Source organism: Phyllobates terribilis, unplaced genomic scaffold, assembly GCF_046119375.1.
Source record: "Phyllobates terribilis strain yellow unplaced genomic scaffold, ASM4611937v1 Scaffold_2__4_contigs__length_985480577, whole genome shotgun sequence".
NCBI lineage: Eukaryota > Metazoa > Chordata > Amphibia > Anura > Dendrobatidae > Phyllobates > Phyllobates terribilis.
In genome coordinates, this window is record NW_027362762.1 from 619811379 (window position 1) to 619829567 (window position 18189).

The window sequence follows — 18189 nt, forward strand, 5'->3', positions numbered from 1 at the left end:
GAACTCAGAAGGAATGTTGCTTCAAACATCTTGGAGAATGAACCACAAATCTTTTGTGGATGTATGTAGGTTTGCACAGATCTTTCAGTTTCTTCATTTAATTCCAGACTGACTCAATGATATTCAGACCAGCACCATGTGGGGGTCATATAATAACTTTCAGGGCTCCTTAATGTGCTTTACACTTAAGATAAGTCTTAACCCCTTCACCCCTGGGCGATTTTCCGTTTTCGTTTTTTTCTCCCCCCCTTAACTTTTATAGGTTTCCAGCCGTATAATAGCCATATGAGGGCTTGTTTTTGTGGGATGAGTTGTACTTTTGAATTACCCTATATATTCTGCCACATAGTGTGCTGGAAAATGGGAAAAAAATACCAAGTGCGTTGAAAATGGAAAAAAATGCGGTTGCGCAATGTTTTTTATGTTTTTTTATTTACCATGTTAAATATATGGTAAAAATTGACTTTGCAATATGATTACCCATGTCAGTACAAGTACGCGGATAACAGACGTGCAGTTTTTCTTTTATTAAGTGGTGAAAAAATTCAGAAATTTGTAAAAAAATTGTGGGTTTTGTTGCCATTTTCCAAGATCTGTAACTGTCTCATTTTTTGGGGCTGTGTGAGGGCTTTTTGTTGTTCCCTGAGCTGATGATTTTACTAATACCATTTTGAGGTAGATATGATGTTTTGATCACCTTTTATTGAATTTTATGAAAGTATTGTCTGATCTCATCAGACAGTACTCATTGGTGGACACCACAAAGTCTTAGCAAGCAATTGGGAAAAGGGAAAAGGGAAAGGATGTGAGTAAAAATTAACTTCTATTGAAAATTAATAAAATATAGCTAATAATTTATAATCAACAACAGAACATACATCCAGTTGAGGATGCATATTGGATCACGGTTAATATTGGCTGTGTATTTCTAAATTACTGTGATCCACTAGAATCCTGATAGAACCAGACAGTAAATGTATTGATTAAATGTGTCCCTAACCAATGCCCCTTATAAATTAATGGCTGGGTTTATATGAAATAATTGCCATATGTGAAGAATATTGTAGATATAATCCCATGTCGATCATTGTGCCCTGTTTGGTGGGGTATTATAGAGATCTACAATGTACTGCTGTAATCTAGAGAAGGGAGGGGGCTGAGGGACAGTGAGTGACAAAACCCCCACCATCTTACTGTGTGCTGCTATATAAAGACCCCCTGGAGATCCCAGCCATGCGGCCGTCCCTTTGTGTCAAACAATTATAATTATGCTGAGTTATGGGAATACTATATGTCCCAGTTATTCATAACCTAGATTTTCGAGATCCCAGGAGAATGAGGAATGCCACTCTGGCTTCCAGCACAGTCTAGCACGTAGGGATAGGAAGATACACGGCACAGCCATTTCGGAAGCCCCTAGGGCCACTGTGTTTGGTCTCCACGCGTAACAGGGGACCGGCTGGATTCGATGACACCAGAACTGGCTCCCTAGGACCGTATTTCAGTGTTTTTTTTATGTGTTTTTTTATGAAAATTTGCAGCTGTGTTTTACAGTACCAGCATAGTCTATGAGATTCCAGAAATCTCATGCGCACATCTTGTTTTTTTCTTATCAGGATTTTGTGTTTTACATGTTTTTTTTGCAAGATACAGCATGTCACTTCTTTCAACGTTTTTTCAGCGTTTTTTCACCGATTGGAAGTAATGGATAGTGAAGAAACGCTGAAACGCCAAGTGTGAACATAGCTATTAGATTTTGCTGCATTTTTAGTTAAAATATGCAAGTACAACAGTATGTGAAACACATTTATTTTTGTGACTTTACCATCTTGTCTTGGTCACTGAGATGGTAGTTTGTATTAGGAGAGCTTAATTAAATTAATGTGAACAGTGTAAACATTGGCTGAGCTATGTGTGAGATTGAACAATGCCTGTGGCCCAAGGAGGTGTAAAATTGAACAATGTCTGTGCAACTGAATGTCAGAGGATAGTGTGAAAGTAAATAGTGTCATACAAACTCAATTCACTGCCAGTGTCTTAGATAAACTATTCCTGAACAATTCACCTCCCCCACTGTTACATTTGAAATTCCAGTTAATATGGTTTCACATATGTCTTGCATTGGTGACCTGTGTTCATGCTTCTGTGGTGGAAGCAAAGCTAAACTTTTGGATCCTGAAAAACGCACCAAAAAATGCACCAAAACCTGTGTTTTTGATGCAGCTTCTTTCCTGCCAAGAGATCAGGTTTTGCTGCAGAAAAAAAATGCTGAAAAAAATGCAATGTGTGAACATGGCCTAAGGCTATGTGCCACGATGCAGAAATGCTCAGGATTTTTTCCTGAGCGTTTCTGCATCTCCCTGGCAGAAAAAACGCATGCGGATTATACATGCGTTTTTCCTGCCAGGGACATGCGGATGTGAAGCGTTCTTCACATGCATTTCCGCATGCGGGTTGACAAGCGCTTTCCAAGCGATTTTAGCATCACTTGCAACTGGCATGGATTTATATAGTGTGACCGAAAGAATGGTAAAAAATAAAAAAATAAATTTATACTTACCTTCCGATGGCCCCCGCAGTCTTGCTTTGCTCCGTCCTCGCTTGCCGGCAGCTCACGGTACACTACACTGAAGGACCTGCTGTCACATGATTATGATGTCAGCGCAGGTCCTTCAGTCCACCGCGAGTTGCCGGCAAGTGAAGACAAGGACACCGGGGGCCGTCAGAAGGTAAATATAATATTTATTTTTTTATTTTATTCTTTTTTTTACAGATACTATGGTACCCGGGTCCGGAGGAGAGTCTCCTGTCCTCTACACCCGGGTACCATCCGCACATTGGAACGCATGGATTCCGCATGTACAGATGCAGTGATGCGTAATCCATGAGATCCAATGAAAGTCAAAGGTGGCGAAAACGCAGCGCTTCAGCAAAATAATTGGTAGTGCTGCGTTTTTTTACGCAATGATAACCCGCAGCGGAAGTTTCCGCAGCATGTGCACAGTATCGTGGACACACAGCCTTACACTTCTGAGAGAACCTTTTACCAGACCAAAATGAAGGTGTGTGTTCACTAATGCACTTATGCAAGGGAAGAAAAGTGTTATGCTATATAATTACTCTGACATAGTTGCCTTTTATTGACACACCAGTGCAGAGTGCCGCTTTTCACGTTCTATACATTCTGCTGTTCTAGATTAAATTTGGATCAATCAGTATTAAATCAATTGAAAATGGTATAGCTTGACGGATAAGTTTCTCCCTGTATTTCTCAGCATTGAGGACACCATTAATCATGTCTAAATTCCTAACTCCATTTCTGGAAATGCAGCCCTAAACTTGCAAGTAACCCCCACAATGATTCACTATTGTCTGCAGACACTCATTATTGTACCATTCTCCAGCCCTTTGGCTAACAAACTGGCCTTGTCTCGATGTCAAAGGTATGTTATCTGAAGACAATATTTCCATGAAGACAACTTCTGTCCAGACGTCTCCAAATAGTAGATTGTTGTAGCTGGGTCCTACTCGTTGCTGCCAGTTCTGAGCTGATGGCACTGCTGGACATCTTCAGATTTTGAAGGAAAGTAAACATGCTATGTTTTTCATCTGCTGCACTAAGATTCCTTGGCCGACTACTGAAATGTACGATTCTCAACATTGCCAATTTCTTTGTGCATCTTCAAAATAGCTTAATGAGCACTTCTTTGAACCCCAGTCTGCTTTGAAATCTTAGCCTGGGAGAGACCTTGCTGATGCAGTATAACTATTTTAGGTTTTGTTGCTGTGCTCAGTTTGTCCATGGTGTATGAGCTGTTTTATGAAAATGTCTTTAACAACCTCAAATTTGTAGCATAGTTTGCTGTTCTTCAACCAGTTTTAAGACTCCTACATAGCTGTTTCTGTTACAGTTAATGCCTGTGTTTCAACTTACCTATAAAACTGGTGATCGGCATTATTACCCGTTTGATATAATTGGATACACAAACACCTGACTATAGTTCTACAAAATCCCCGAATTTATGCAAGTTAAAATAGAAGAATTGATGCTGCTTTGAAGGCAAAGAGTGGCCAAACAGAATATTGATGGATTTAGATCTCTATTTTGTTCTTCCACTTTCCATCTTGATAAATGAAAATAATAAACTATCAACACTTCGATTTTTTGAAGGCTTTCCTTCTTTGCAGCCTCTTTCCACACCTGCTCAAATCAATAGCATTATACAGTATGTCAATTTTTATAAAAAAAAATACTGTGACTTAAAATAATTAGCTACAATTAAGTGCTTGTTACTGATAAAAAGAATAAGCTCATAATAGCATGCAGACATTCTAAGAGGGCCTTATTGCATGAGAATAACTCTGGCAGTACAGTTAAGGGCAGAAGTTAAGGAGGAGCCACAAAGAAGTTACAAGTGAAGGTTGTAATTGGCAGGAGACAGAGGAAAATTTCCACTTTCATCCCAGGTCTAAACTTCCATAAACACCTCATAGGAACACAGGGAAAGGAGCTCATCAGAAAGGAAAGAGAGAGCGTGACAGAGGAAAAGAAAAAAAAAAGAATCTAGCTAAATGAAAGGGGGAAGTATTTTTTTTTTACTAAGAAAAAAAAGAGTGTGAAAGGAAGTCGAGGGTATAGAGAGAAGAGATTTTTTGGTGACCTGAGAAAGACACATCATTTTGTTGGACTCACATGCACTACTGTATGCTATTAATAAAATACAACATAACGCAGTGTTCAGATGTAAACTCTGCAAGGCACCTGAAGAATCGACTTACCAGACAACCTTTAAGGATACTGGACTGAAGTTACAGAAAGGACCTATAAGGTAAATACATTACGATATATTTCATTTTAATTGTATATTGTGTCAGACTGCAAACCTTTAATTGTTCAAGAATTCAGGACTGAAAGCTTACTTATTCTTAAAATCACAAAATCACTATTTTCTTCCTAATTGTAAAATTGTAATAGAGGATAAAAATTGCTTTTGATTTTAAATATTGCATATCATAATGCATTGTAAAACCATTATATTTAATAAGAAATGCTTGCTTTCATGTTCAGTCGTCTGCCCAAACGGCAATGTATTTTAAATTTGTCTCCCTTACTATATGTCTCCTGTTTAAATATCCATACGTATTGTGATCCCATTGATCTCATAACTCTAATTATACTAGCTTTCAGTATATGGTTCTCAGTAAAAAAAACAATGTCAAGTCTTGTTACATTTTACAAAATTGTTTTATATGTCAAGTAAAGATTTTTCCTTTTTCTTCCTAAGGTGACCACAATGAAGTTCCTTGCTATCATTCTTTTGGTCTCCCTCTGTGAGGTCTCATGGTCACAATATTACGAATATGATTCCCATTGGTGGATTGCTTATTTGCACAGTCAGCAGTACAGCTATGGTCCCTCTTATGATTATGATCCAGATCCCCCAAGGTCATCTGTCAGCGACTGTCCTCAAGAGTGTGAGTGCCCCCCAAGTTTTCCCACTGCTTTGTATTGTGATGGACGCAATCTGAAATATTTGCCCTATGTTCCATCTCGTGTTAAGTATGCCTATTTTCAGAACAATCAGATTACTGCTATTCCAGATGGTGCTTTTGACAATGCCACTGAACTAGTGTGGCTGGCTCTGCATGGGAACCAAATTTTAAGTGATAAAGTCGGCAGAAAGATTTTCTCCAAACTTCGAGGGTTGGAAAGACTTTATATGCAAAATAATAATTTGACCCGCATTCCTAGTGGCCTGCCTCGCTCACTCCGTGAACTACACCTATCCTCGAATCAGATAAACCGAGTTCCCGCTAATGCACTGGAAGGGTTGGAAAATCTAACTGCTCTCTATCTTCATGAAAACCAGATTCAAGAAGTGGGAAACTCACTGAAAGGTCTGAAGTCTTTGGTGCACTTGGACCTTAGCAACAATCAGCTCCGTAAACTACCAGATTCCATTCCAGATTCTCTGGTGCAGATGTATTTGGAATACAATCAAATGAGCTCTGTGCCAAATGATTATTTCAAAGCTTACCCAAAACTACAATATGTTAGAATATCACATAATCGACTTACCAGTGATGGGTTGCCCGGAACCACATTCAATACGAGTAGCCTCGTGGAACTAGACCTGTCTTATAACCAACTTCATCGTATACCACCAGTTAACACCAACTTGCAACACCTGTACTTACAAGGGAACCAGATTGCAGGTGAGAGTAAGATGCATAAATACTCATAATTGTTCCTGTTGATGGTTGCACTATATAAAAGCTTAATTGTTGGGAAATGCTTTCGCATGCTTAGAACCGCTAGGGTCCGTACAAATTGAGAGCTTCAGCTAACTTGAAATGTTTTATAGCCTTTACATCAGCAATGATTCAAAAAGCTTGTTCTTTATACTAGTTCTCTATCAGATGCTTGTTTCAAACTTGAAAAGGTTGTCCAACCAGGAAATCAATTTTTTTTAGCTAATATGTGCTGTATTGTAATATACAACACCCCTATATATTTTGTTTTTTGTTTCTACCTTTCGTTCCTCCTGAATTTCACTTAATTCCCTGCATGCAGTTTGTTTATATCTGGCTCTACCAGACCAGGCACCTTACTGGGCTCTTTTTCTCTAAGCTCACAGCCAAAAGTGGCACCACCGCCAGCCTCATAGTCCAGCACTGCCCTGTGCCCGCCCACTGCACACTCATTGACTGCTAGTATCTGCCCCAGAACCGCCTTCTATCATTCATTCCATCATTGGAAGTGACAGAAGAGTGATCCTCGTCCTCTCATCTGTAGTGCATTAATCTACCTCACATCACATCCACAGTGGTGACAGAGCCGTCACATGTCCCCACATCACATTCACAGTAGTGACAGAGCCATCACATGTCCCCCCATTACTCCTGACATAGGAATACTATGATGTGAAAAGTGTATAGTCATGTATGTGTGCAAGAGTGTAAGTATATATGTATGTGAGTGTATTTAAATGTATATTTATGGTAGCCCATACCCAAACCTCAGCTGTTGCAGAGCATCATAATACACACCTCAGCTGCTGCAGAACCTCAAAATACACACCTCAGCTACTGCAGAACCTCATCATACACACCTCAGCTATTGCAGAACCTCATAATACATTCCTCAGATACTGCAGAACCTCATAATACACACCTCCGCTACTGAAGAACTTCATAATACATACTTCAGCTGCTGCAAAACATCATAATACACACCTTACCTACTGCAGGACCTCATAATACACACCTCAGCTGCTGCAGAACCTCATAACACATACTTAGGTTCTGCAGAACATCATAAAACATACATCAGCTACTGCAGAACCTTGTAATACATCTTAGCTGTTATCGTTGCATGAAATTGATAGAATCACTTTTATTTCCACATTGAGCCATTTAATGGTGATCTGGAAATAGCAGTATGTAATGTATGACTCTGAGGCTTCCAATGTTCTTTTTCCACACAGTAACCTGACAGCTGATTCTTACTGCACAACATCCCGGCCAGAATGAATCATATATTATTGCAGTCATGTATGTTTTATTCTGATTCTGCAGCTTTTCTGATAAAACATACATTTAATATCCGTCCAGTGATTATGATGACTAGCTCAATAGTCCGATACCCTGTGGCTTCTCCCTGCTTTGCTCCCCTAGACGGACAGGTGTCCCCTTGTGTTTGTAATCCTGCAAATTGACATTGACATGCTGAGACCTAAAGGTGTGTAATATGCGCTCTGTTAGGATTTTGCTCTACTTGCTGATTCCAGCAGTCGTCACGTAATCGCTCACATGCGATTTGCAGACTTGTGGTCATGTGACGACTGACGGTCCTCCTGCTTCTCTCAATTGAAAATTTGAACAAAGAGAGAAGCAGGAGGAATGTCAGTCATCATATGACCACAAGTCTACAAATCGCATGTGAGCTATCACATGATTGACACGCCCCCTGGGCCGTGTGTGTAGGGGAATACCCGGAGCCGGGTCTCTGTGTAATGCTGGGGGTTGTAGTCTCCGTGGCGGCGACCCGGTCCCATGGCTCAGGGTGGTCAAACCAGTGGCGGATCTGTTTCTTTGGTTTTGTAATGTTTAAATGTCCGACTACGCCACCCGTGGATTGCGGTCACTGAGAACCGCCGCTGTGGGGCAGACCGCTGAGGCTGATGTTGTGTGCGCAGCAGAGGGTAGTATAACTCCCCACGGGAGGAGTATAGCCTCAAGGCAGCGTCTATAGATGGTGAGGGTTGTGGTGCGTGGGTGCAGCAGAAATGACTCAGAGTCCATGCAGTGCAGTTCAGGGTCTTTACTGTTGGCAATGAAGAAGGCCCTGCCGGGAGTACTGGCTAACATTAGAGGCCTGGTCAGTCTGTGAGCAAACAAGAGTCCCCCTGGCCAGGTGGAGGTATAGGCCTTCCCGTCTGACTGCACTCTTCCTGGCTACCCTGCTGTAGTCGTGTAGTAGCCCACGTCCCTGAGTGTACCGTGTGGTGCTCACCCGTATGGCTGGTGACTTGGGGCCTTTGCTTCCTTCCGCTCCTCGATGGCGGTGCCGGTCCCTTGCGTGTGACTGAGCCTCCGGGCTTTCTATGGCCAGAGGACCTGAAATCCCCTGCCAGGTGTTTTCTGCTGCTGGATGTAGATATCCTCACAGCCTCGGACTCCAGTGTCCGGTTCTCTGCGTCTTTCTGCCAGGACGAGCTCTGCTGCTCCAGTCCCTGGTCTTCAGCTCCTGGCTCCTACAGAGCTCCTTGCTGCTGCTCTGTCCCTTCCTCTGGAACTAGACTGTCTAACCCCGCCCCAGATCCAGTTTATAAAGGGCAGGTTCCTCCCCTCCCTGGACTGGGGCAGGAGGTGTTGCATGCAAATGTGCTCCTGACCAGGAAAACCCATGCTCGCTCTCAGACATGGTATTTCTACCACTGTGGCAACCAGACCCCCTGAGGTGCCACATGATGACCACTCAAATGAGCAAGTACAGCGAAATCCTAACAGAGCACATATTAAACACATTTAGGACTTAGCATGTCAATGTCAACTTGCAGAATTACAAACATGTAAATGACATGTATATATGAGGCCTCCTTCACACGTCCACATTTCCAGTATCCGTGGTATCCATTTTTTTCACAGATATCACTCATACCCATTATAACCTAACCATGTGTCCATGCAAAAACCCACTGAGAGATGTCTATTTTTTTCTGGCAGCATAGATGACAAGGCCCAATACAAGTCAACGGGTCCGTGCTCTACATGTTTAATATTGTAAAGTACAGGAGAAGTTTTGTAATTTCTTCCTTCATTCCTTTCTTTCTTTCTCCATACTGGAAAAACACTAATGACCACACTGATGATAGAAACGGACACACGGATAACACACTGATGGAAAACACTGATGTCACCAGTACCGTTTTTTGTGGAGATCTTACATATATGTATATACAGTTGAAACCAGAAGTTTACATACACTATATAAAAAGACACATATGCATGTTTTTCTCAATATCTGACATGAAATCAGAATAAACCTTTCCCGGTTTAGGTCAATTAGGATTACCATAATTTTTAGTATTTGCCAAATGCCAGAATAATGAGAGAGAGAGAATGTTTAAAGGCATTTTTATTACTTACTGCTGTGTCAAAAGTTTACATACACTAAGATTACTATGCCTTTAAGCAATTCTAGATTCTAGAGAAACTAGATTGCAAAGGGTCACGAAGAGCATTATTTGAGACGGCAGTTAAACAGGAGTGGACCAAACATTCCAGAAGTTTAGAAATGAAGGGTAGATTAGAGACAGGTCTGTAGTGAACAGCGCGTTATGGTCGAGGGATGTTTTTTTAAGAAATGGGTGTATGCTGGTGTGTTTGAAGGAGGAAGGAAAGATACCGTATGAGAGAGAGTGGTTAAATATTTTAGTTAGGTGAGTGGTGACAGCCGAGAAAAGGGACTGGAGAAGACGTGAGGAAATAGGGTCACTGGTGCAGGTAGTAGGGCAAGAAGATGCTAGAAGCTTGGTAACCTTTTTCCTTGACCGGTTCAAAGACAGAAAGTGAGCTAGATGAAGTGCAGAAGGGAATGCATGATATTAGGGGATTGGGAGAAAATTTCCTGTCTGATATGGTCAATTTCTTCTTTGAAATAATTGGCCAGGTGGTCAGCCCTGAAGTTCATTGATGGGTCCTGAACTCTTGGACTGAGGAGGGATGAAAAGAGTCGAACAGTCATTTATAATTGTTGGATAGTGAGGTGATGAGGATGTTGAAGTAAGCTTGTTTGGACAGATGAAGGGCAGAGTTGAATGTGTAGCATTGGCGTCTCTGTCTCCTGCCCGGCAGAGACGCCGTTCCCCTCACCGCCGCGGTCCTCCTCTGGCGTCTTCCTGCTCCCCCACTGCTTTGGCGCGCACCACGCTCAGGGCACGTGCACTCCCTCCCTCTTAAAGGGGCCGCGCACGCCGTCCTAAAGAGTCCCCGACCAATGGCCGGAGGACTTCTCCTATATAAGGCACCTCCTCCAAAATGGAGGTGCCTGTGCAAGGTTGTTGTTCCGTGTGCTAACATTTGCTTCAGCCCTCAGATCCTGCTGTCTGTCAGTCCAGCCCTCCAGTCTGTCTAACAGTCCAGCCCGCCAGTCTGTCTACAGTTCAGCCCGCCAGTCTGTCTAACAGTTCTGCCTGCCAGCCTGCCTACCTGGAGCACCTGCCAGTTATCTGCGCTGCCCGCCAGCCTGTCTACCTGGAGCAACTACCAGTTACTTGTCGTGCCCGCCAGCTTGCCTACCCGGAGCACCTGCCAAGTAATCCGCCGTGCCCGCCTGCTTGCCTACCCGGAGCACCTGTCTGACTATCTGCCGCACCTGCCTGCTGATCTACCCGGACCACCCGTCTGCCTTCCTGCTGTGCTCATCTGCTGTACCGGTCAGTTCCTGTCATCTGACCCGTGGGAGTCACCTGCTCTCACACAAGGTCGGTCCCAGAGTGGCACCTGGTTCACCTGCCCGGTCCCTCCCTGGTTCACGGAGTCAACTAAGCCGCCATGTGACCTGGGTCAGGCCGAGTAGGCACTTAGTCGAGCCCCTCTGGTCCCTCCTTGCACCGAAGCACAGAGGTTCCACCACCCGGACCCATAACAGTTTGCACAGGCTATGGAACTCGGTGGCCCCCAGGCTCCTTCTCCTGTACCAGGAGGTCTCACGTCAGAGATCCCAACAGGAAACTATCCTGTCCTATTTGCGGGCTGTCAACCCCCGCCTGGACACGCTGTCCACCCCGTCTGTGTCCGTCTCTAGCCAAGCGGCACCCGCTCTGGCGGGACCTCAACTCAGTGGCGCTGTGGCACATGGCTTTGGACCCCGGCTCTCTGCGTCTCCATGTTTTGGTGGTGAATCCCGTCTTATGTCGGGGCTTCGTAAATCAGTGCACGCGGCACTTTGAACTCCTGGCACACCAGTTCACCTCCAACCGGGCCAAGGTGGCGTTCATCGTGTCTCACCTCACCAGGAAGGCATTGGCATGGCTAAACACTCTGTGGGAAAGAGGGGATCACCTGGTATCTCATCTTCTGGCTTTCCTCGCTGCCTTCTGGAAGGTCTTCGATGAGCCCGGACGAAAATCTTCTACTGCCTCCTCACTTCTCCGTCTCCACCAAGGGAGTCTCACTGTGGGCCAGTATGCCATACATTTCCAAACCCTTGCATCTGAACTTGCCTGGAACAACAAGGCCCTGGTGTCCACCGGTCGTGACATCCCTTCCACCCTGGATGACCTGGTGTCATTAGCTACCCGGATTGACATCCGTTTTCTGGAACATGCTAAGTAGACAACCCGGGAGAGAAGATTTCTGCGTCTCGCTCCAGCATTGCAAAGGCCAGCCTCGCAAACAGCAATTCCCTGGGCATGTTCGTCCGAGCCTATGCAAATTGACCAAACCAAGATGGTCAAGTCTCGCCTGGAGACACGCCGAGCCGAGGGGAGTTGCTTCTACTGTGGCAGTATAGAGCATCTTATCCGTTCCTGCCCGGTGAGGCCGGGAAACACCAGTGTCTAGGACCGCTCGGAGAGGTCGTCCTAGGCAAGAGTAAATCCTCTCCGTCCTTGACTCTGTCTGTCTCCATTTCCAGTGGTGAGACCCACTTCTTCGAGATGGCCCATTTGGATTCCGGAGCCGCTGGGAATCTCATTCAACAGGCTGTTGTGGAGCGGTATCAGATTCCTACCGTACTGTACGTCTGGCTGAACTGTTGGTGGTTGCCTTCGTGGATGGGAGGCTTCTTCCGGAGACCATCTTGCTCGTCACAGAGCCTGTAACCCTTCAGGTGGGAATGCTGCACTCGGAGAAGATCTCCTTTCATGTGCTGTCCAGTCTCTCTCACCCCCTATTACTTGGTCTACCCTGGTTACAAAGGCATGAGCCCGTCCTGAATTGGAGATCTGGTGAAGTGCTCCGTTGGGGGCAGGAATGCCATGAGACCTGTCTGGTTCCGGTTCGTCCAGCTCAACCCCCGTCTACTCCGGCTAATCTACCTGGTCTGCCGGCACCCTACTGGTCCTCTGTGGACGTCTTTGTCAAGAAGGAAGCGGAGACACTCCCACCTCATAGGCCATATGATTGCCCCATCGACCTGGTACCTGGTGCTTCTCCTCCCCGAGGGCAAATCTACCCCCTGTCGTTGGCTGAGACCTGGGCCATGTCTGAGTACATAGAAGAGTATCTTGCTAGGGGATTCATCCAGAAATCCACCTCTCCGGCTGGAGCAGGATTCTTCTTCGTCAAGAAGAAAGACGGCTCTCTACGTCCCTGTATCGATTACAGGGGTCTTAACCAGATTACCATCAAAAATAAGTACCCCCTGCCTCTCATCTCGGAGCTGTTTGACCGCCTTAAAGGTGTGAAGATCTTCACCAAGCTTGATCTTCGTGGGGCGAACAGTTTGGTCCGGATTCGCCAGGCAGATGAGTGGAACATGGCATTCAACACCCGGGAAGGTCACTACGAATACCGCGTGATGCCCTTTGGTCTCTGTAATGCTCCAGCCGTCTTCCAGGAGCTGGTTAATGACATCTTCCGTGATCTCCTGTATTCTTGCTTGGTGGTGTACCTGGACGATATCTTGGTTTTCTCTCTGGATCTGCCCTCATACCGGAGGGATGTTCGTCAGGTTCTGCTAAGGCTCCAAATTCGAGAAATGCCTCGTTGAAAAGACCTCCCTACCATTCCTGGGCTATATTATCTCTGAGACTGGTCTGCGGATGGATCCAGAGAAGGTGTCTGCCGTCTTAAAGTGGCCCCGACCGGAGGGGTTGAAGGCGATTCAGCAATTCCTGGGCTTCGCAAACTATTACCGCCTCTTCATTCCTCATTTCTTCTCCCGGACAGCTCCCATCCCCGCACTCACCCGTAAATGAGCAAATCCTAGGGAATGGACTTAAGAGGCGGAGAAGGCCTTCGTCTCCCTAAAACAAGCCTTCTCCTCCGCTCCTGTGCTACACCTTCCGGATTGCAACAAGCAGTTCTTCGTAGTGGTTGATGCATCCTCCTCCAGGCCGGAGCGGTGCTCACCCAGAAATCCTCATCCGGGAGAATGGTAACCTGCGGTTTCTTCTCCAAGCTCTTCTCCTCGTCCGAGCACAACTACTCCATAGGAGATCGTGAACTGCTGGCTTTGAAATTAGCGCTGGAGGAGTGGCGCTACTTGCTGGAGTGGGCTCTGCACCCGGTGGTAATCTATATTGACCACAAAAACCTTGCTTATTTGCAGAACGCCCAAAGAGTAAATCTGCGTCAGGCCAGGTGGTCTCTATTCTTTGCCCAATTCTGCTTCACTCTGCATTACCGCCCGGCGGACAAGAACATTAAGGCTGACGCTCTATCCCACTCATTCCTGTCTTCCGACCAAGAGGAGGAGCCTCTACATATCATTGACCCCTCCAAAGTAATGACTGTTGCTCCGTTTGACCTGTCTCATCTTCCACCCGGTAAGACCTTTGTAGCGGTTCCGGATCGAATGAAGGTTCTACTCTGGGGCCATTCATCCAAACTAGCCGGCCATGCTGGCCAGAGGAAGACCTTTCTGCTAGTCGCCCAACATTACTGGTGGCCTTCCCTGCGCAAGGATGTTGCGGACTTTGTCGCGGCTTGTTCCTCTTGTGCCTGTAACAAGGTTCCCAGGCACCTTCCATCCGGCCGTCTCCTTCCTCTTCCTATGCCTTCAGCTCCATGACAACACATTGCAATGGACTTCATCACGGATCTCCCTGTCTCTGCCAGTTGTACTGTCATTTGGGTGGTTGCTGACCGCTTTTCTAAAATGGCCCACTTCATCCCTCTGCCTGGTCTTCCGTCTGCATCTTTGCTGGCTAAGGACTTCATCCATCACATCTTCCGTCTTCACGGCCTACCCCCTCCACATTGTGTCGGATCGCGTGGCTCAGTTCACTTCGAGCTTCTGGAGAGCTGTGTGCAAGCTTCTGGATGTCTCCTTGGATTTCTCTTCTTCTTATCATCCTCAATCCAATGGTCAAGTGGAACGTATCATCCAGATCCTTACCAGCTTTCTTTGGCACTTTGTCAACGCTCACCATAACGGTTGGGTTGAGCTCCTGCCCTGGGCCGAGTTCTCCTATAACAACCAACAACCATGAGAGCGAGTCTTCTTCTAAATCTCAGTTTTTTGTGGTCTACGGTCGACACCCCCAGATTCCGTTTCCCGTCTCCTCTTCAGTGGACAATCCTGCGGCGGAGTCTCTTGTTAGCGATACTTCAGCTATTTGGGAAGACACTAGATCTGCACTTCTTCAGTCCTCCGAGCAGATGAAGAGACATGCTGATAAGAGACGTCTAGATCTGCCTCAATTCCGTCTGGGAGACAAGGTCTGGCTTTCCTTCAAATATGTCCATCTCAAGATACCTTCTTATAAGTTGGGTTCAGGGTTCATCGGTCCGTTCGAGGTTTTGAAACAAATCAATCCTGTGGCTTACAAGCTGAAACTCCCGGTCACCTTACGGATTCCCAACTCCTTTCATGTATCCCTCCTCAAACCAGTTGTCCTTAATTCTTTCTCTTACGATCCAGCTAGCACTCCAGCTCCAGTCTCCGCTGAGAACGTCTTTGAGGTAGAAAACATTTTGGCCACCAAGAGGGTAAGAGGAAAGACTTTCTTTCTTGTGGATTGGAAGGGGTTTGGCCCAGAGGAAAGGTCTAGGGAACCCAGGGAGAACATTCATGCACCTCATGTTCTTAAAAAATTTCTCACGGGCCTAAAGAAGAGGGGGCATAAAGGGGGGGTACTGTAGCATCGGCATCTCTGCCTCCTTCCGATGCTACAGTGCCCCTCCTTCCTTCCCCTCACCGCTGCAGTCCTGGTCCGGCGTCTTTCCTTTCCCCTGTTGCTGTGGCGCGCATCGCGCGCAGCTTCCCGGGCACTGTGCCATCCTAAAGAGTCCCCGGCCAATGGCCGGAGGACTTCTCCTATATAAGGCACCTCCTCCAAAATGGAGGTGCCTGTGCAAGGTTGTTGTTCCATGTGCTAACACTTGCTTCAGCCCTCAGGTCCCGCTGCCTATCAGTCCAGCCTGCCAGTCTGTCTAACAGTCCAGCCCGCCAGTCTGTCTACAGTTCAGCCCGCCAGTCTGTCTAGCAGTTCTGCCCGCCACCCTGCCTACCTGGAGCACCTGCCGGTTACCTGTCATGCCCACCAGCTTGCCTACCCGGAGCCCCTGCCAAGTAACCTGTCGTGCCCGCCAGTTTGCCTACCCGGAGCACCTGTCTGGCTATCCGCCGTGCCCGCCTGATTGCCTACCCGGAGCACCTGTCTGACTATCTGCCACACCTGCCTGCTGATCTACCCGGACCACTCATCTGCCTTCCTGGCGTGCTCATCCGCTGAACCGGTCAGTTCCTGTCATCTGACCCGTGGGAGTCACCTGCTCACACACAAGGTCAGTCCCAGAGTGGCACCTGGTTCACCTGCCCGGTCCCTCCCTGGTTCACGGAGTCGACTAAGCCGCCATGTGACCTGGGTCAGGCCGAGTAGGCACTTAGTCACGCCCCTCTGGTCCCTCTTTGCACCGAAGCACAGAGGTTCCACCACCCAGACCCGTAACAGAATGTTTTAAGAATAAACTTATAATGGATGACATTTTTTGCCAGATTGGATTTTCTCCACAGATGTTCGGCGCACTTGGAGCACTGCTGGAGAAAACGTGTTTGCAGAGTGTGCAAAGGTTATCGCCATATGTAGCGAGTTGTTCTATGTATAGGAGGTACAGCTTCATCCAGTGCACTTTGCAGTGTTTCATTATAATGTTTCAGAGCAAGTCGGGACAGAGGGAGGAGATTAAAGCCAATGATGACTGCAAATTCTTCTAACGTTTCTGGGTAATAAAGACACGTATATTCTTATAAGAGTGGTAAGTGGGAGCATGCTGAGCGGGGTGACAGTTCTTTATAAAGAATGAAAGATGGTTGTGATCAGAGAGAAGGGGAGGCGAGTTAGTAAAATCATGCACTGAACAGAGCTGGGAGAAGATCACGTCCAGTGAATTCCCATCTTCATGTGTAGGAGAGTTAGTTAGCTGTGAAAAGCCGAGAGAGGATGTTAGAGATGAAAGATGACCGGCAGATGAGGAGATGCGATTTTCAATAGGGACGTTAAAGTCCCCCATAATGAGAGTGGCAATGTCACAGAATAGTAAGTGTAGAAGCCAGATGGCAAAGTGATCGATGAACTGACGGGAAGGCCATACACAATTGTCACTCACAGGGAGAAGGGCTGGAAAAGTCTGACAGTCTGGACCTCAAAAGAAGTGAAGATAAGTGAGGGTACTGGTTGGATAAAATGAAAAGTACATTTTGTTTAAAGGAAAATACTAACACCTCCACCTTGTCTGCTCTCAGGTCTGAAGGTATGTGAAAAATGTAGGCCGCCCTACAAGAGAGCAGCAGCGGTGGTGATGTCCGACTGCTGGATCCAGGTTTCAGTAAGAGCAGATTAAAGGAGTTTGAAAGGAAAAAGTCATGGATGTAGGAGCGTTTCTGACACGCTGACCGTGAGTTTCAAAGGGCACAGTTAAAGAGTATATAACGCGCCCCCTGGGCCATGGGGTACCCGGTGCCGGGCCGGCAGATGCTGGGGGGATGTCACAGTGGCGGTGACCCGGTCCGTGACCCAGGGCGGTCAATAAAAAAAGGGGTTATTGATAGGGGATTAATAGTGTTTGTATAAAGTTCGTGACGCCATCTGTGGTATGCGGCTAGGGGAGCCGCCGCTGCGAGCAGGTCCTCTGGAACTGATGTTACTGCAGCAGGGATAGTGTGGCTCTCCACAGGTAGAGCTTGGCTGCAGGGCAGTGTAGATGTTATGGGCTATGCTGGGCGTTGTAGTGCAGGGGTTGATGGCGCAGCAATAATCAGTCCACAACTTAATGGCGGTTTCCTCTTATCTTTACTGGTGGTGATTAGACAAGCCGGGACAAGGGCACTGGCTAGAAGTGGAAGCAAGTAAAGAATCCTCCTTGCCAGGTGAAGTTGGAGGCCTTCCCTTTCCACTAAACTCTTTGGCCCTGCTGCTTGAAGCTGTGCGGTGGACCTCGTCCCTGAGTGCAACGTTTCTTTGCTCACCTGTATGGCAGGCAGCTCGGGCCTTGCTGGTGCGTCGCCCCCCGCGTGACCGTGCTGGGCCCTCTGTGCTGCTGAGCCTCCGGGTGACTGATGGGGCCAGGAACCTGCAGTCTCCTGCCCTCCGGTTTCTACTCCTGGGCCTTCGGTACCCCACTGCCTCGGACTCCCGTGTCCGGTTCTTCTGTGCTGGTTCTTCTCGGGTGAGCTGCCGCACAGCTCCAGTCCCCAGCTCCTCTCTCCTCGACGTCCTGACTTCAACTCCTCACACTAAGTCTAACTAACCCCGCCTCCAGATCCCAGTTGCCAAGGGGAGGAACTCCCCTTGCTGGTCTGGAGCCAGGAAAGTGTTGCATGCTTAGTAAAACCTGATTAGGGGACCCCTGCTTGCTTCCAGGCATGGCATCACCTCTTGTGAGGGAGGCAATGCCACTGTGGCAACCGAACCCCTGGGGTGCCACATATATAAGGTATATTAAAGGGAATCTGTCAGCAGGTTTTTGCTATGTAATCTGAAGACAGCAGGAGATAGAAGTTAAAAGAGAATTCAA

At 46.7% G+C, this 18189-nt stretch overlaps 1 protein-coding gene across 1 annotated transcript in view; it reads left to right on the plus strand.

The window, feature by feature from the left end:
• Positions 1 to 4365: 4365 nt before the first annotated feature.
• FMOD (fibromodulin) overlaps positions 4366 to 18189 on the plus strand; it is a 57626-nt gene continuing 43802 nt past the window's right edge. The window contains exons 1-2 of the mRNA XM_073666571.1: positions 4366 to 4829; positions 5286 to 6216. Coding sequence (XP_073522672.1) covers positions 5295 to 6216 — 922 coding nt within the window. The 5' untranslated portion in view covers positions 4366 to 4829; positions 5286 to 5294. The remainder of the gene's footprint in view (positions 4830 to 5285; positions 6217 to 18189) is intronic.